At 46.4% G+C, this 20,000-nt stretch overlaps 2 protein-coding genes across 3 annotated transcripts in view; both read left to right on the plus strand.

Moving 5' to 3' along the window:
- Nucleotides 1-14,139, plus strand: part of fam107b (family with sequence similarity 107 member B) — a 20,586-nt gene extending 6,447 nt beyond the window's left edge. For both annotated transcript variants that reach the window (XM_083667061.1, XM_083667060.1), the window contains exons 2-4: nucleotides 7,955-8,129; nucleotides 12,127-12,283; nucleotides 12,389-14,139. In XM_083667061.1, coding sequence (XP_083523187.1) covers nucleotides 8,002-8,129; nucleotides 12,127-12,283; nucleotides 12,389-12,508 — 405 coding nt within the window. In that variant the 5' untranslated portion in view covers nucleotides 7,955-8,001 and the 3' untranslated portion in view covers nucleotides 12,509-14,139. The remainder of the gene's footprint in view (nucleotides 1-7,954; nucleotides 8,130-12,126; nucleotides 12,284-12,388) is intronic.
- Nucleotides 14,140-16,386: 2,247 nt separating this feature from the next.
- Nucleotides 16,387-18,483, plus strand: LOC310801732 (glycine cleavage system H protein, mitochondrial-like). Its single transcript, XM_083665841.1, has 5 exons — nucleotides 16,387-16,548; nucleotides 16,823-16,902; nucleotides 17,057-17,120; nucleotides 17,255-17,386; nucleotides 17,616-18,483. The coding sequence occupies exons 1-5, from the start codon at nucleotides 16,398-16,400 to the stop codon at nucleotides 17,711-17,713; spliced, it is 525 nt and encodes a 174-aa protein (XP_083521967.1). The 5' UTR covers nucleotides 16,387-16,397; the 3' UTR covers nucleotides 17,714-18,483.
- The last annotated feature ends 1,517 nt before the right edge of the window (nucleotides 18,484-20,000 follow it).

A 20,000-nucleotide genomic window follows, 5' to 3' on the forward strand; every position in this document is an offset into this window, starting at 1 on the left:
CTCTTCCTCTCTCGCTCTCTCTCTCTGTCTCTCTCTCTCTCTCTCTGTCTCTCTCTCCCTCTCTCTGTGTCTCTCTCTGTCTCTCTCTGTCTCTCTCTCTGTCTCTCTGTGTCTCTCCCTCTCTCTCCCTCTCTCTGTGTCTCTCTCTGTCTCTCTCCCCTCTCTCTCTGTCTCTCTGTGTCTCTCCCTCTCTCTCCCTCTCTCTCTCTCTGTCTCTCTCTCTCTCTCTCTGTTCTGCTGACTGACCTGACCAGAGTTTGAGAAACAGTGCTGTTGCTGACTCTTCTTCTCACCAGGAAACCAGTTTGCACAAGCGTGTCCTTTTTCCTCACAAGCATGTGCTGCTACAGCCTGTAATCTGCTTCACCCTTGGGCTGTCGTGTGTGTGTGTGTGTGTGTGTGTGATGTGTGTGTGTGTGTGTGTGTGTGATGTGTGTGTGTGTGTGTGATGTGTGTGATGTGTGTAGTGCGTGTGTGGGTGATATGTGTATGTGATGTGTGTTGTGTGTGTGTGTGTGTGTGTGTGTGATGTGTGTAGTGCGTGTGTGGGTGATGTGTGTGTGTGTGTGTGTGAGTGTGATATGTGTGTGTGATATGTGTATGTGATGTGTGTTGTGTGTGTAGTGTGTGTGTGATATGTGTATGTGATGTGTGATGTGTGTGTGTGTGATGTGTGTGTGTGTGTGTGTGTGTGTGATGTGTGTGGGTGATGTGTGTGTGTGTGTGTGTTTCCTCTCTCTCTCTCACAGAAAGTTGTGTGACTAAGTGTGTGTTGCTCTACACATCCTCCTAGACAACATGTTACTCTGTCTCTCTTGGCTGACAACCCTCCTAATGACTATGGGTGTTCATGACCCATGTAAAAAAAGCCCCATATTCCCTTTATGACATTAGGGTTTATAGGCATTCACTGCAGCGTACACACACACACACACACACACACACACACACACAGCATGATTGAGGCCCGAGACAGAGGCATGCCTAACTCCTCTATCACATGATGATTCACTAAGCTTTGTGTGTGTGTGTGTGTGTGTGTGTGTGTGTGTGTGTGTGTGTGTGTGTGTGTCCAGAGAAATGTCTCTCACGCTTATTAACCCCCTCCTCTGTGACATCATGTCGTGAGAGGGGGGCAGGGCAGCTCCCAGGGGTCAGAAGAGTTGGAGGCCCCAGAATTCCACGCTCCGCTCCACCTCCCCACTGCCACTCTGGGACAGGAAATACAAACCAGGCCTTCCCTAAACTACACACACACACACACACACACACACACACACACACACACACACACACACACACACACACATACAAAAAGGTGTATTCTTTGTTTTGTTAGCTTTGTATCCTGTTTCGTGGGCTATACATATTGGAGTGGGTTTCGAGGTGTAGTATATTTGTTTATCTGGCTGCAACCATCCGGTGTGTGTGTCTGTGTGTGTCTGTGTGTGTCTGTGTGTGCATGTGTTTTACATATGCAGGTGTATATGAGCAGGTGTATGTGCTCAATGTCACTGGCCTACCCTCCCTCTGTTCCCTCTCCACTTCCCTCCTCCCCCTCTCCTCTCCTCCCTCCTCCCCCTCTCCTCTCCTCCTTCCACCCCACCCCCCCATCCCAGCTGTCAGTTAAAAGGCCCTATATCTCTGGGTTTTAATTAGGGTCTTTCCTCTTTATTGCTAAATGACCGCTTCATTAACAGAGAGACTGGGAGATGGAGTCTGTGCAGGGAAATTGTGTGTGTGTGTGTGTGTGTGTGTGTGTGTGTGTGTGTGGGGAGGGGTGGGGGGGGAGGGGGGGCGGTTGACAGTGTCATTCCCCCTCAGGGGTGGGGCTCCCATCTGTGAGGGTGAAGTCGATCTAGACAGAGAGAAGAGAGGTGTGCGTGTATGTGTGTGTGTGTGTGTGTGTGTGTCTGTGTCTGTGTCTGTGTGTGTGTGTGTGTGTGTGTGTGTGTGTGTGTGTGTGTGTCAGTCCTTTTTAGCTCGCAACCCTTCAACATAATGTCAACACTTTCTGACTTGTTCCCTGGCATCTGACACGCACACACACACGTGCAGGCACTTGCACGCACAAACTGGAATGTCGCCCATCATCAACAGAATTACAAAAACAGCTTAATGAATAAAGGGGTTGTGGCTTGAATATAGGCATATTCCTCTCAAATATGATAAATATGATCAAATATTTGGGTAGGCTGTTCAAAATAGTTTATTTTACATTTTTTTAAATCATCTCGTGACCCCTCCCAATCATTTGACGACCTCACATGACCCCAGGGATGAGAATCACTGTGTTAGCGGATGAGAGAGGGATGAGAATCACTGTTAGTGTATGAGAGAGAGAGAGAGAGAGAGACACACACACACACACACACACACGTATTCCTCCTATAGGGTGTGGCCTCCCTCACTGTTAGTGACAGACAGACCAGTGGAGCCAATGAGAGAGGATCCCCCTCCCCTGCTGTGAATAAGGCACGGTGTGTGTGTGTATGTGTGTGTATGTGTATGTGTATGTGTGTGTGTGTGTGTGTGTGTGTCATGGGGGGCAGGGGGTCAGATGGCGAAGAAGAAGGCCGCCAGCTGCTCTCTCTCTCCCTCCCTCCCTCCCTCCCTCCCTCCCTCTCTATAATGAGGGTATCAGAACCACAGGAACAAAGAGAGAACCTTCCTATGTCTCTCTCTCTCTCTCTTTGTCTCTCCTCCCCACCTCCCTCATTCCCTGACCATGTATTGCTATTCTCTGTGGTAGTGTGTCTGTATGACGTATTGACCCAATAAAGCGCATTTCAAATTCTATTCCCTTGTTTTCTAATTTCAGCCCATTTCTCTCCTCCTGTCCCTGACCCTGTTCTGTCCTGGCAGTCATAGGTAGGTAGATAGATAATTGGCCAATCTAGTCCTTATGGTCTTAAATCCCTCCAGTACTCCCTGTCCAACTCCCCTCTCCTCTCCTCTCCTCTCCTCTCCTCTCCTCTCCTCTCCTCTCCTCTCCTCTCCTGTCCTGTCCTGTCCTGTTCTGTCTTGTCCTTTCCTCCTCTCCTCTCCTCTCCTCTCCTCTCCTGTCCTGACCTCTCTTGTCCTTTCCTCCTCTCCTCTCCTCTCCTCTCCTCTCCTCTCCTCTCCTCTCCTCTCCTCTCCTCTCTCTCTCAGGTTAGACAGTGGCTGTGTTGTTTGTGTTGTAGTTGTTTTCCTAAAGGAGGTCGTTTGCTAGTTCAGGGATGTACGTTTATGTTCCACTGATGAGAGCCTTCTGTTCTCCAGAGCACAGCTTAAAGGGCTGTTCCGTCAAAACCAGCGGCTTTTCCGGGTTGCGAATACAAAACAACAGTACTCTTGCTGTGAGGATGTTGTGGAAGATTTTGCACCTGTCAAAAGGGCTACGGTTGATTGCTTGGTTTACTGAAGTGACTTCAACACACACACATGTTGGAAGCGTTGGGTTGATGCGCAGTTGAAATCAGTTATTTCTTGTTTTTTTGGGCCCTGTGTATCTAGAGGAGGTGTGAGGGATGACTGGTCTTGTAATGGTGGTGGAGTTTTAAGTGTCTGTGTGTGTGTGTGTGTGTGTGTGTGTGTGTGTGTGTGTGTGTGTGTGTGTGTGTGTGTGTGTGTGTGTGTGTGTGTGTGTGTGTGTGTGTGCGCGCGCGCGTGCGCTAATACTGAAGAAACGCAGTGCTGATGCAATACCCCAGTGCAGTATGGGTACCTAACCCTGCCAAGACTGTCATTCAATTAGCTCTAATGCAGCCTGCAAGGGTAGGTTCTCTCTCTCTCTCTCTCTCTCTCTCACACACACACACTCTCTCTCTCTCTTGCACTGTCACTCTCTCACACACAAGGCATACGATCACAACCTCCTCCCTCTTCTAACTACACACATACCATCAAACTGTCCTTCCTTCCTTTCACACACACTTCCTCCCCCCCCCCCCCTCTCTCTCTCTCTCTCTCTTTCTCTGGAGGAGCAAAAACACAACATGTATCCTCTGTCCATCCATTTGTATCGATGTGACACGTTGGCATGGTGCTCTCGACGGTAATGAACGCTCTTGTTTCCTACAGCGCTGCTTTTGACCCCTCCGCCTTTGTTTCTCTCTGTGGGTTTGTTTTGACCTTTGACCCCCTCCCCCCTGATTTCCCGAGTGTCCGTCACTGACGGGATGTGAGGTCGTCATCGTGTACAGGTCATGAGGGTGATGTGGGAAGAACAGAGTAAACTAATACAAGACGATCGTTTTTTTTTTACTTTCACTCTTCTTCTCCTCCTGTCCTCTCTCCGCTGCTTACTTCTCCCCTCCTTTCCTCTCCTCCTTTTTTTTCCCCCTCCCTCTCCCACTATCTTCTCCCTCTCCTCTCCTCCTCCTCCTCCTCCTCCTCCTCCTCCTCCTCCTCTACATGATGTGGTGATAGACAGTATGAGAAGGAGAGGGAATCATCCTATAAAGTTGTGCTGGTGCTGGTCCTGGTCCTGGTGGGCGTGTGCTTCCACAGCCAATCAACGCCCTGTTTTTAATGGCCATTCCTGGAAACAGCAGGAAGTGCAGTCCTGGAAAGTGTATGCACACACTTGCTGACGCACATTGACTTACTCACGCATGTACAGGACAGCACACAGACACAGTTAAATGGTCACAAACACAAATACAGGCACACAGAGTCTCTCTCACACACACACACACACTGGACCCTTAGCCTGCGTCCACTGACTTGGCTTCCCTGGTTAACTGATACGCATCACCCTCGTTGGGATATTCTCTCTGCACCATCATCACAACATCATCAGCACCAACAACAATCGTCGAGGCTGGAAGGTTATAAACTGAGTACCGTAGGCTGTCATAAACCACCTGATCTATAAACCGTCATCTGTCGAGGAAACCGTGAGAGTCGTAAACTACATATCATCTGTGTGAATGGCTTGGAGTGGATCCACCGTCAGTCAGTGCCAGTCTTATTTATATCCTCCATATAAAACCATGATAAGCCTTTGGTGGGTTAGTGGAGCCTTATTAGCTGTGGGAATAACTATGTGGTCTCTTTGTTGGCAAAGGGTGCCAGGGTTCGATTGCGTGTGTGTGTCTAGTGTGTGTTCTAGTGTGTGTGTGTGTGTGTGTGTGTGTGTGCGTAGGCAGCACTGTGGTTTGACCATCGTAGAGGTATTGACATAAAGGTAACTTATTCCATCATCCCCATTGTGCTGGCTGGCCCATGTTAACTATATATCCAGATGAGGGAGTGTGTGTGTGTGTGTCTGGACCTATTAAGGCTCCAGTCTAGGCCTGTAAGACTGGGCTCTTTGAACTCCCTATGTCACTTCCCTCACTTCCCTGAGGCAGAGAGGAAGTAGCAGCAGATGTGCTAAGCTAACGGATGCTTTCAGGACACGGCCATGCTGTTCGTTCCTTTACCCCCAACTACCGTCATTAACAGGCGTCTGCTTTGATGGCTGGTAGCACACACATACACACCGTAGGCATGTGTCAACCCCCCACCCCCCTCCCCCAAAACACCCACCCCATCCGCCAAACACCCACACACACACACACACACACACATGCACACATGTCAAGTGCACTAGCCAATAATACAACACAACACACATACAAACACAAGCACACATATTTGATTGTATAATAATTCACTTTTAGTGTGAAATGTCCTACAGGAGTTGTACACTGGCATTTGGCATTGCTGTTATTCTGCAGAATGGAGGGCAAATGAAATGCCTCCTATTTTATAGACAAGGTCAATTTCTCTATTTCCAAACGGAATGAAATATGAAAGGTTTAAAACCTAAATCGTATATTATCCATACATCCTCTTCTTCTCTGCTTCTTTTTTGTGTTTTGTTTTTTCCATTATTCCTGTCTGCAAGAAATGTGCAAGTGCTCTCCATAGATGCCAAGAAAGAGACATCATTGTTTATGTGGAGGTCTTTGTTATGTAACCGACTTTTTAAATGTTTTTTTTAATGTTTTTTTAATCGGGGACATAAGAGAGCGGGGACCTCTAGTGGTGCGCCAGGCACATGACACTTATTTTTTCGTGCGCCTGTTTTGATTTTCTCCGCCCGACGTCGACCCTCTTTCTAATGTCTCTAGAAAGCCATCGTTGTATGTGGGCTATGAAGGATGATTCAGTTTGGACATACAATCTTCTAAGTCGTTTAATTTTAATCTCAAGTCACTACACTATTGGCCATTGCCATAACACAGCACGGATAGATGTAGATAATAAATGTCAATATTTGTTGTGGTTCTAATCCTGCGCAGTGTTGAACCGTTCAGAGAAAAGCGAATTATCGTTATACTTAATAATGACATCGGGTAAAGAGAGAAAGAAATCGTTAAGAAAACAATCCCCTGGTTGTTGGTGTGTGAATAGTGAGTTGTTTTCTGTGTCGCCTATTTACAACAGCCATTGATTGAAACGCTGTTACACACCTATTCGTGGAATGCGCCCAACACACCTGGTTCAACTTTGAACTCTGAGAAAGGGAAGCGCTCCATTGTTTCTCCATAAATGGAAAGTTATTTCAAGTAATAAACTGTCTCCAGTCTAGTCCAGTCCAGCTGGTACAAAAACCTGGGGGTGGGGGGGATGGGGGGGTGGGGGGGATGGGGGGGTGGGGGGGTGGGGGGGGGGGGTGGAGTGGGCTGTTGTTAGGTAATAAAGTGTCTCATCAAAGCGTGTACTCACCAGCCGCTGACTCAAACCTCAGTAGTACAGCTGCATCGAGAGAGAAGGAGCGTCTCTGGTGTGTTCTCCTGTTCAGCACTGAACCTTGCTCTGGAAGAGCCAGACATCTTTACACGTATTCAAACTAGCATATTACTATTCCTATATAAGACATATATTCTTATATAAGAGTTTATTCTTATTCAAACACTAAAACAACAGCAGAGATGGCGATGATGTTTGGGTACCCCGTCTTTCCTCATCTGCAGGGTGAGTTGGAGTTGATTTGCAAAAGCTGTTTGTGTGTGACCAGGGCTTGTTTCTTGTCAAAAGATTTTGTCCAAAAGTGATTATTAAATTGGTCTTGCATGTTGCACATGTTGCAATTTGGAAATTGGACAATTTGGAAATTGTTGCCAACCTGATGAATTACAATTACAGAAAATAGTTAGGGAGAGTATTTGTGAGAGTATTTGAAGTGATATATGCATTGGGAAAGTGTGTGAGAGTATTTGTGAGAGTATTTGAAGTGATATATGCATTGAGAAAGTGTGTGAGAGATTTGTGAGAGTATATGAAGTGATGTATGCATCGGGAAGACATCTGTGAAATGGCTATTTTCCGGACTCATAAACAGATTTATTAAACAGACACAATATTTTGAATCATTGTTCTGTGAGAGAAGTTGATAAAAAAAATAAAACATCTCTCCCAAAAGGTCACTTTTAGTTTGTTTGACGACTATATGTCCTGTAGCAGGCGGCTCAGTGCCAAGGCTCACTGAGAACTCACAGCTCTAACCTCATCTTTGTATTTTCCGTGTGGGGATCACATTCTTTGTGGAATAAAATGTTCCTCTCCTGATGTGGAACAGTTACATAACTCCACTACAGACTCCCAAAACATCACTTAGAGAGCGTGGCCCAATATCCCATCACTCAAACACACAGTGACTTTACATAGCAGTGTATCGCTATATCACGCGCACATGCACTCACACACTTGGTTCTCGTGAGTTGTTATTGTTAATCCCGTGACACTTTATGCCCTTGCCTTTACGCTGTTGCCATTGCTTTGCAATTATTAGTGTTTCTTCCTTTTTGTTGTCATGATGACATTGATATTATTTGGTTGTTGAGGAGTTGCTCACCCTAAAGCATTTCATAACATTGTATCCTGTATATTGTGTAAATGACCGTTACAATTGGATTTGTGCCATCTACAGGAAAATGGTCTGTCATGACAATGATGTGTGTGTCCCTCTGTCCCTCAGACCCGTGTGTGGACCTTGGTGTGTCTCTGTCTCGGGGGAGGAGTGTCATGGCGGAGCCCGACTACCTGGATGGAGACTGTGAGGAGCTCATTAAACCTAAGAAGCTGCTCAACCCAGTCAAGAGCTCCCGGAACCACCAGGACCTACACCGAGAGCTGCTTATGAACCAGAAGAGGTGAAGAGACGTACACACACTAGCACACACACACACGCACTAGCACACACACACGCACTAGCACACACACACACACACACACACACACACACACACACCTTGGCAATCGAAACCCGGCTTCTGCAACCTTTTGCCAACAAAGACGAGACCGCATAGTTATTCACCCAGCTAATCAGGCTCCATTGACCCACCAAAGGCTTATCATGGTTTTATATGGTGGTTATAAATAAGACTGGCACTGACTGACAATGAATCCACTCCAAGCCATTCACACAGATGATATGTAGTTTACGACTCTCACGTTTTCCTCGACAGATGACGGTTTATAGATCAGGAGGTTTATGACAGCCTACTCAGTTTATAACTTCCAGCCTCGACGATAGTTGTTGTATGTTGTCCAGACTGCTCCTCATGCCAAACAAGGGTGACAGATATCGGAACACAAGTTAACCCGGGAAGACAAGGCAGTGGATGCAAGCTAAGGGTCCAGGCTAACTTCGTTATACCTTAACTGTATTATGTCAGTTACTAATGTAATCATGCTGTTGCCTAATTGGGCTTATTGGGTTTCCTGCTAACTCCACTTGCACAGTGTGATTGCATGCGTCTGCAGTGCATCGCTATGCGTGACATCACACGTATCCCAGGAACCCGTAAGGGAGCGATGATGAATGAGAAACCATTAAAGTGGGGGGAAAAAAATAAAAAAAATTGAATAGAAGCTGTGATATAAATCCTGTTGTGCAGGATCACAAAAACTCACTGGCACAAAAACAGTTTCTCTTCAGCGGGACCCTCAACATAATAGAAAGGAATACAGACCCTCAACATAATACAGAGGAATACAGACCCTCAACATAATAGAGAGGAATACAGACCCTCAACATAATAGAGAGGAATACAGACCCTCAACATAATACGGAGGAATACAGACCCTCAACATAATAGAGAGGAATACAGACCCTCAACATAATACGGAGGAATACAGACCCTCAACATAATAGAGAGGAATACAGACCCTCAACATAATACAGAGGAATACAGACCCTCAACATAATAGAGAGGAATACAGACCCTCAACATAATACAGAGGAATACAGACCCTCAACATAATACAGAGGAATACAGACCCTCAACGTAATAGAGAGGAATACAGAACACCCAGCAATCAGAACAACCTCTGAAGACCTCAGATATAGAAATATACCTCTCCATTTGTTAAACGTCACCATTCATGCTCTCTCAAAACTGGTGGTTAAAAATCAGAATCAGAATCAGAGTCAGAATTATTTTATTTGGCCAAGTATATTTGCACATACAGGAAATTGACTTGGTGAGGTTGGTGCATAGGATATAAAAAACGATAGCAAATATTGACAAGAAATTTACAAAATAGCAAAATATTAACAAAATAGCAATAACAAATGTACAAATTTACAAAAAAGAACAGCAAAACAATACATTTTGTAGGCTGTGCGAGGTTAAGTGGCAATGTGATTCGAAGTAACCATAAGTTGTGTGTGTGTGCGTGCGTGCCTGCGTGCGTGTGTATGTATGTATGTATGTATGTATGTATGTATGTGTGTGTATGCGTGCGCGCGTGCGTGCGTGCGTGTGTGTGTGAGAGACAGACAGACAGTGTCAGTTCCAATCCTGAGGCTGAATCTTTATTTTCCCCCTCGCCGAATAGCAGATGCCCCAAAGCTCTGTTGCTGAGCTATATATAAACACATGACTAGACACACACACACACACACACACACACACACACACACACACACACACAGTGTTGACGGCTGTTACATCACAGGAGCCATGCGCTGCTGTGTGGAGAGTCATGGCCGATACGGAGATGAAAACAGCGCTGTTTAGAAAATGGAGAGATAGTACAACGGACAGAGAGAGCAAGTGAAACGGAGGGATGAAAGAAGAGGGGAGTGTATGGTATGTAGGAGTAGAGAGGAGTGGAGAGGCGTGGCTAGAGAGAGAATACATACAGTATGCTGTATTGTTGATAATGTCTTTTTCATTTTCTATACTCTGTGTATCACAGAACAACAGAGTAGTAGAACAGAGGCATTTCCAGTCTTGAGTCCAGAGAGGCTGAGTCTGTAGCATGGACGTAAATCATGTCCACATGAGAAGAGAGAGAGGGGATGTTTTGATGGAGTACACAGTATATTGTGCTGAGTGGGGGGGAGGATGTTTTGGTTTGTGGTGGATTCGTCATGGAGATGATGATGAGAGGGAGAGAGAGAGAGAGAGAGAGGGAGGGATGCAGAGGGAAAGCGAGGAGTGTTATATAAGGAGGATAACATCACAACTCTCTCCCTTGGCAACTGAAGCTGTTCTGAGCATCACACAAACACACACAAACACACACACACACACATAATCCGGAGCAGGGAGTGTGTTTACAAGTATATAACCTCTAATGAAATCACTGACTCATGCCAGGTTTGGCATAAAGGCAAAATGTGCAGTGATGGAGATCAGGACAAACCACGCACGCACACATACACACACACACACACACACACATACACATACATACACACATACATCATGTATTCAGCACCTATTAGATAACTGACTAGCTGGCTTGAGGGTGAATGTGTGTGTGGGGGGGTGGGGGTGGGGTATGTGATTATGTAACAGGGACAGGGAGAGGAGAGAAGGCGTTTCTCCTGCCTGCGTTGTTATAGGACTGAACGACCTTGACCTCCCCCTCCCTCCCTCCCTCCCTCCCTCCCTCACTCAGTGCACTTAATTCAGCCTCCATCACGACACCACCATCACTCCCGGTCCTCGCTAAAACGTTTTCATAAGAGGCCGGAAAAAAACAGGAGACGTATGTGAACGGCTTGTGACGTTGCCTCCGTGAAAAAGAACCCCCGTCGTCCTCAGTAAACAATGAACGTCGGCCCGTTTGGGTCGGTCGTTCTGTGATTTGTTTTGGGAACTCAATCTGTTCAGTGAGTCTTTCTTTCTCCCATGCTGTCCATCCTCAGTATAAAACATGGTCCTTGTCGACAAAGACTAAGAAGACAATAGCCAAAGGTCTGATATTCTCTGTGAACTCTCCAAAAGTCACTATTTAGACTCTCTACCCTGAGTCCAAATAGGTCCACTTGGTCTCTTGTTCTTCTCCCTCTTTTTTCTCTAGATAGTCTCTCTCTCTCTCTCTCTCTCTTGCCTGGCTGCATCCCACTCTCTTTCCCTCGCCCTCGTTGTTTCTTGCTTGCTTTCTCTCTCTCTCTCTCCCTCCCTCCTCCTTTGAAGTCTCATCTCTCCTCCTCTCCTCCTCCTCCTCCTCCTCCTCCTCCTCCTCCTCCTCTCCTCTCCTCCTGCCCTTGTCATTTCAAAGGAGTGTGTTATGTCATGGTAACGCTTAGGAAGTGATGTTTGTACTGTGCTCAGATGTCCCTGTCCTTCGTTTTCACTTTTTAATATCATACTCTGAAATCCCACGGTTGCGTAAGAGCCGCCAGACAATGTTGTTTTGCCGTTGTTTACAGAATGGAGCACGTCATACAAATCTTTTTTTTTTTTTTTTTTAGGTGGATGGATGTGCTGGTGGGTGGGTGGGTGGGTGGGGGTTTGTGTCTAACCTGTGTGTGTGTGTGTGTGTGTGTGTGTGTGTGTGTGTGTGTGTGTGTGTGTGTGTGTGTTCGGGTAAAAGAGCGGTCAAGTCCATTCGCTTCGTCACATAATCGCAATCTCCTAATCACAATCTCTCAATCCCAGACCTGGCGCCCACCCTTATACAGATTACAGGATGTGGGCTAATCTGGGATGGGGCCCAAAGTCAGCATTATGTAAACTTCCCTGAAAAAAATGAATGACCCGATGATGTCATACTGTCAGGTCAATGGCTGGATTCAGTGTGGGGGGCATGTGGGGGCGTGTGCCTGAATGCTGTTTGTCATTGGCTGTTGATTGAGTGTTATTGTAATCGGTATAGTAACGGCTCTTGTGATTGGCTGTTTCTCCACAGGGGCCTGGCTCCTCAGAACAAACCAGAGCTTCAGAAGGTTCTGGAGAAGAGGAAGAGAGAGCAGATTCTCAAGGCCCAGAAGGAGGAACAGGAGGCCCACAAGAAGAGGAGTGACCTGGAGATAGAACTGATGAAAAGGCAACAGAAACTAGAGCAGGTAAATATGGAACACACACACACTTGCTTGTATATGTGTGTGCCTTTGTACATATCTGTGTGTGTATTGACCAGTGTGTGTGTATGTATGTATGTATTCCTCTAGCTGGATTTGGACCAGCAGAAAGATGAAGAGGAGCAGGAGAACACCCCCGAGTTTGTGAAGATGAAGAGCAACCTGAGGAGGACCAAGCAGGAGGCCGATGGGGAGGAACGAACCACTTAGGGACTGACAGGGGGTGTGTGTGTGTGTGTGTGTGTGTGTGTGTGTGTGTGTGTGTGTGTGTGTGTGTGTGTGTGTGTGTGTGTGTGTGTGTGTGTGTGAGTGTGCGTGTGTGTGTGTGTGGGTTGTCTGTGGCACATGTAGTCATGGCGACTTCGCTGTGGTCTGAGATGTGGACTTCCTGGTTTTCCCCAACCCTGCTGTTCCTCTCTGGAGTGAAGAGAAAGACTTTACAGACTATAGACCCCCCACCCATACCCCCCCCCCCCTCACCCCACCCCTCTGTCTGTCCACCACAGACCACCTGAACTCACCTCAGCCCCCTCGCACCCAACAGAGCCGACAGAGAGAGAGGAAGGACATAAAACACAGACATGTTCAGTGCTCATCGCCACATGTTGAGGCAGACAGATTTCAGAGGACGTCTGACTGAGGGACAAACGGAACTCACAACCATGGTGTCATTCCCTCTGGTTACTTCTCCGCACTTGCAGGCTACAGAAAGCTGTCCTTTCTGTTTGTTGTTGTTGTTGTTGTGGTGGTGGTGGTCGTCGTCATCGTTGTTGTTTTTTCATTTTCAGTATCAAGAAAGGAAAACCGGACACTGGATGGACCCTTGAAGCTGTGTTTTGTAAAAGCCAAATTAATGTGCATTTGTTATTTATGTTTGTAGTCTTTTTAGCCCATGTAGGGAGTGAGAGAGACGTCTGTCGCTCCACGTCTTAGTTTGTGAAGCCTGAACAGGACAAGAGGAGTGTTTGGTCGTGTGAGAAACACGCCATCTTGCTTTTTTATTTGAAAACATCAGACATGCCATTTCCTCAGCTAATGCTATTTTAAGCAATACTAGAACTCCCAGGTGTGAGAGTTTTTCTTTTTCTTTCTATATATAATTCTGTTGTATTTGTATTAATAAAACAATACTAAATGAATAACCCTTAGTTTTGTTACAGTAGGTTGGTTTCTGGTAGTAAGGTTTTAGCTCTTGTTAGCCTCTTTGTTCGCCTGGTCATGCGGATCTGGCTGGTTTTTTACAAGGCTACCTCTCTGTGTGTTAGAACGAGGAAAAAGAGACATTAGACAGATGACCTCATACAGGGGATGGACCCAAGGATATTAAAATATAATGCCACCTTAATACTATCCTTGAGGGGTCCCAGGAAGGGTACTTGGGAGACACCAACTCTTCTAGTTTCATTCCATTCCGTTCGCCTTAGAGTTCCATTAGGCCCCCTAGCGCAGGGACGCCCTGGAGACGACTTCCTATACAACAAAACATTGATGCTCTTTGCTACTGTCTGATCTGTGTTCCTCAGAGCCGTAGACACACGGTCGTCTGCCCTCTCAGTGGAGATGTGGATGTTAACCAAGACCAGGTTGGCACCAAGTTCTACGTCTGTTGCATTGAAGTGAAAAAAAAAAGAATGCTATTGTCTTGGAACAAAGTGTACGTTAACTGTGAATATCCATGGCTCTGGTCAATTGTATTCTAGTCTGGGTGTCTCCACAGATGAGCTGATTATTATTCTCACTGGAACAGACAGATGGACGACAGCACTTCTCTCATTTGTCCTCTGCAAACACCAACCTCCTCTTCTTTTCAATAAATATCAGTTGAACATGTTCAAACACAACCTCTGTGTGTTATTCTTCTAGAAGTGTTTATTTTTTTCACTGTTCACAGAGATCACAAGCTGCTGCCCCGTGTGCCAGTAAACTGTGTGTGTGTGTGTGTGTGTGTGTGTGTGTGTGTGTGTGTGTGTGTGTGTGTGTGTGTGTGTGTGTGTGTGTGTGTGTGTGTGTGTGTGTGTGTGTGCGGCCAGGCACCATGAGGGCCAGTCAATGAAGAGGATGTATTTTGGCTGGCTTGGTTGAGAACACTGCTGGGGGCAGCAACACAACAGAGAGGAGCATCAATCCCTAGCCAAGCACTCCCTCTTCTGGACAACGCTACATTACGCCACCGACAGTCGGTCTGAAAACAAATGCTAGTTGTAAGCAAGTTGTGTGTCATACAAACCACAAGGGGGCGGCCTTGTGTTTCTGCAGTTTTCAGTCTACTCACAGTGTACAAAATCATCAAGGCAAAGAAGTGTTTGACAATTGGGCAATTGACGTGACGTGATCTTTTTGTGTCCGAAGACAGTATTTCAATATCAAAATAATTTATTTGAGTTTTGCAGTATTGGTGTATCAAAGGGTGAAAATATCATACATGGGTAACTATCCGAGGTTGAATTTGAACAACAAAAGTGTTATGGCGTGTGCGTGTGCGTGTGCGTGTGTGTGTGTGTGTCTGCATATGCGTGTGTGCCTGCTTGCATGTGTACGTAGGTGTCAGTGATTTTAACAGAGATTTTCCCATGTCCTTTTCCTGGATAATAGCTCATCCCGGCATGTTATCGTCCATGGAGACAGATCCGATAGGAGACAAGTTTCCTCCTGGCTTGGTCTTTTCTGGTAAGCTTGCTGCAATGTATCCATTTCCTCAGATTGGAATGAATGTATCCTCTCATAATAAAAAAGGACACAGGCAAATAATGATAATAACAATAAATAAAAAGATTTCCATATATCTATATAAGATATCCTAGTATCCTTTGAACTTGAGGACAGTACACTGTATGCATCGAGTATGTTAGGCTCCATACAGTATAATGTTATGCAGTTATAATATATTTCCACCAGTCAGCAGTAAACTAGACAGGCCTGCAAGCACACACACACACACACACACACACACACACATCCCTATCCTTATAAAATTGGTTTAATTCACATCATAACTGTAAATGATTAATGTTGGCATGAATGTACATCGGTATGCTTCCATATAAAAAAAAAGATATCAGGAAAATTGCATTATGAAGATGATTTAATTCTAAATCCTTTTGTCCGGAAACAAAAAAAAAGCCACTAATGTCAAACGGGGTAACCAACTTACAGTATAAAGGCTTATACTTATACATGATTGAATAACATGATTTTTCTCCATGTGTCATGATATGACATCAAAGCCTACAGTGTGATGGATCGTCTGATCCAGCAGAAAGATTAAACAGTCTCCCACAAATATTTGCATATTTAAAAGATGTGTCCTTTGTCATGATAGGGGAACATTTTCAGTGTTGGGGTAACCACTGAAACTGTGATAACATTTTGTTTTACTTGGAATTATTTTATCTGTAATTATAGATCAAAGACCATATATAGATTTCCCCAAATCTGTGCTCCAAAATCATTTTCAAATTATTGTTACAGGGTACTTTTTGTCAACGTTGCCTGTCACCTACCTCCACTGATGATGTCTTCATGTGATTTGCATTCCCAGGTAAACAGGTGGTGACAAGCTAGAGCAATTGAGAAACAACATTTTTGAATGTTTTATGTACGTTTTTATCTCTTTACAGGAATGTAAAGAATGACCAAAAGAAAATTCAGACTTTCACTGAAAATGATTCATTGGAAAATATAGTGGTTACCCCGTATGATAATTTCAAGGGACTTAACAGTTAGTTTAATGAAATGAATAAAAGCTGAATCTAAATTTTAATCCATATTTTTTTTGTGTGAACATACCCATCATACATACCCATTAACATACTTGTGTGAACATACCCATCAGTGTTAACATTCAAATCGATGTAAATCCCTCATACGAGTTTTACTCCTGAAAACCGTATGTTATTTCTCAATTAACTAAATTCACAAAAATAGAAAACAGTAATACAACATTCTATGTAGGCCCTACAATCGAGTGATTATGATTATGTTAATTTTTTTCGATTTTTATTTGTTGCTATTTGCTTGGTCACATGTTGACATTTCCACATCTGATGACACCTAAAGACCGCGACGTCACACATTGCAGTCGTAAAAGACGCGACGAAAGATGGCGGCGTGTGTGATGCTTCGCTGCATGTCCTGCAACTTGAATTCCGCCCTGCCTCTGCTTTCTCGATCGGCACAGCTACCTTCCTCTCGGCTGACATCGAGGATATATTTCCAACGGGCTCTGGCTACTGCCAGTCGACTATCATCAGGTAATTTGCTTTGTGCACCTCGTACGAGTAGCTAGCGTGTTAGCATGCACCTAGCTAGCGAAAGCAAAGGGCAAGCCCGTTCGTTCTGTTTGCTGTAGTGCAGTAACGCCCCCCCACCCCCCACTATGTCCCTACCGGATAGAGCGCACTGCGATCTGGACAGCTGTCACATCTCATTAGCCCATGAACTGCAGGTGACTTTTGGTATCCTGAAATCTGCCCCCTTAGCATTTACTAATAACTAATTTGCACTTTCCACGATGTTATTCCGCAGCACTCAAATTCACAGACAAGCACGAATGGATTCGAGTAGAGGGAGATGTGGGGACAGTCGGCATCAGCAACTTTGCGCAGGTGGGTCAAAGCCGTCCTCAATGCTGTCAGTGAGCCACAATGTGACTGCTGTTAAAAGCCTTAGTCCATAGGAGCCTGTGTGTTCCGGTTGTATTTCCCTTCTGCACATGCTAACTTGATTGTTGTTGTTGTCTGCCCCGAATTCCTGCTGCAGGAGGCTTTAGGTGACGTGGTGTACTGCGGACTACCAGAGGTGGGCACACAGCTGGCCAAGACAGGTAAGGTATTAAAATATATAATACGAATTAGAACAACCCAATACTAGAATTGCAGGGATCAATCTGGATCATGAGAGCATTTGCGTTCTATGAGTGTCATCTGTGTCTCTCTGTCCTGCCCTCTCCTGCCTTAGATGAGTTTGGTGCATTGGAGAGTGTGAAGGCAGCCAGCGAGCTCTACTCCCCTCTGACCGGGGAGGTCACAGAGGTCAACACAAAACTGGCTGACAAGCCAGGCCTCGTCAACAAGTCCTGCTACAAAGATGGTGAGCAGACACACACACACACACACAGAGTACAGATAGACACTGTTCTTGTCAACTCCTGGGCCTGGAAGCATTGAGTTTTGGCATTCAGCCTGACTTTGCTGCACCTCATTCCTTATCCTGCCACTACAAGCAAGCAAGGAAGGAAGGATGTTATTTGAGTACTTTGATAAGGCCTGTGACTAACCCCTGACCTCTCGCCTCCTATTTTCTCGCCTCCGCACGACAGGCTGGCTGATGAAGATGACCATCGGCAACCCCGCCGAGCTGGACGCTTTGATGGACGAGGCAGCCTACGAGAGATACGTCCGATCCATCGAGGACTAGCCTGTTCCCTTCTAGAACGCCCCCTCGTCCCGTCCCGTTAATCCCCCCCCCCCCCTCCTAGAAACGGAAGTGGAGAAGCTGTGGCTGCTGTGACACTACACCAGGGAACCAACAGAAACTCCGGCGGAGCCCCAAGAGCTCCCTCCGTACTGACCTGCCAGTGTTATCAGCCTTTTCGCAATGGTTAGGAACACGACTCCTCATGTCCTCTTTTTCCCGTTGGAGGAGAAGACCTAGGTTCCTCCTCTTTCCATAATCTCCTCCAATGTTTTTTTTTTGAGGACGAAACGAGCGGAGGACAGAGGAGAGGACGTCGAGGAGTCGTGGAGTCGTGATCCTAAGTGTTGAGAAAAGGCTCTAGTGTTTATGAATGTTAGGAATCCTTACTCTACTGTTAACGACTGAACTAGGGGGGGGGGGGGGGGGGGTGCTGGCAACCTGTGTCTTATTGCACCTGTACACATCTGATGTAGGGCAATACTGCATGTCCCGATGTAGCCTCAGACTGCCCAAGCAGAGGCTGGTAATACTAGTGAATGAAGTGCATATGGTTTAACAAAAGCTACGAGAAAGACGTCTTGAGTCAGTCCATCTGAACTGGGGGGTTGGGAGGGGCGAACACTGTGAGCACTTTGGGTCCGGACGCTGACTGACTGGGTTTGTTCTGTGGTGCTTCTGTTTGTACTGCATGCATCGGCACAATGGAGTTAAGGTGTGTACCATAGAAATTAAAACGCATCACGCAACCGTGTCTTTTTGTCTCAGCGTGACTCCTACGTGTCGTCCAGTTTATTCCCCCCTGAGTACCGCACAGGCAGTTATTTTTTGGTGTCTTTTTTCCTTTATTAGCCCAGTGGTTAAATCAGCCTGTAACAATCATGACTGTAACTTTGGAGAACACACATGGAAACAATGTAACATAAATAGCTGCTTGGCGCTGTCAGACAGACCCTCAAACCCACGCCCTGGCTCACATTCCAGAAGAACAGGAGAAAAACAAACAACAAAATAACTAAATAATTGTGCCTAATAATAACTGACCTTGACCTTTTGGACAGGTTTTGGTATTCGCTCAGTATTCAAAACATTTTGTAGCATTGTAGGTCCTCGACAATGTCCTGGAAGCATTGAGAGAGTGACGCTTGTTACAGATCTTATCAGACCAGTGCAACATCTCAGTCTGTGATTTGTAGACACTTGTGGCTTTGACCTCACCCCTGACATTTGGGTCACCCCCCGCCCCCCCCCCCCCCCTCAACCAGGTGGGGTGGAGAACCTGTCCTTGGCTGTAGAGGTGGGGGGGCTAAGGAGCCCTTCCATCCTCCGATAGTCCCTTCCCAGCCTCTCCCTCCTCTCTACTCCCTCATTCAACACTGGCTGTGAAGTCTCTCTTGTTGCAGAAGGCCACGGTCTCGTCCCTCTTGCGACTCGCGTAGCCCTTCAGAACACCATTGTAGGGGTCGGAGGCAGTGTCTGTATCCATATCATCAGATTGGTATTTAAACTCCATACGCGTGACGTATAACTCCTAACCCTAACCCTAACTGGCAGGAGGGGAACTGCCCCCGCCTGCGTTGACGACATCACCACATGACACTCCCAAGGGTCTCAGCAACCAAACGTTGGGGCAGGGGGGACGAGGTCGCAACCCCGAACGCTGGTCCACAAACTCCCCGAAACGCTTCCGCACCAGCGCCACGTCCCACGAGTCCTACGCTCCTCCGGGTCTGTGACCACACGTTCTGGGTAGGACTGGCAAAAACACCACGCCCTGGTGGGGGAGAGAGATGGTTGGTGCCCCTCTGAGCTGCAGTTCACTTTTGAGTGTGTATTCTATTCTTGACACATTCAGAGACGTAACATCAATGTGACATGTACTGTAGCGATTGCAACACTCACACATATTGTTCTGAATGTAAACCAGCTCCAGTCTGTTACAGTGACCCGCCTCTGAGTGTGTGTGTGTGTGTGTGTGTGTGTGTGTGTGTGTGTGTGCTGACAAAGTAGGGCACTCCAACCCATCTCTCTGCAGCGCTGACCCCACCACATCATCATCCCTGCTCTTTCAACCACGGCTCATAGGGGGGCGCTAGCAAGCACTGTCCTTGCTGGACCCGCCCCCTGAGGGTGTGCAGAGACGAAAACACCCTCCTCCCCGTCCCCCTCGCGGGAAGACAAGATGCCTGCCGACACGCTCAAGAGATGGGCTGAGACACGCCAGAGCCTGATGCAACCAGAACGTACCGAAATCTGAGCAGGGTTGTCACAGAGACGCATGTCCCTATGG

Source organism: Argentina silus (genome assembly GCF_951799395.1).
Source record: "Argentina silus genome assembly, chromosome: 3".
Lineage (NCBI taxonomy): Eukaryota > Metazoa > Chordata > Actinopteri > Argentiniformes > Argentinidae > Argentina > Argentina silus.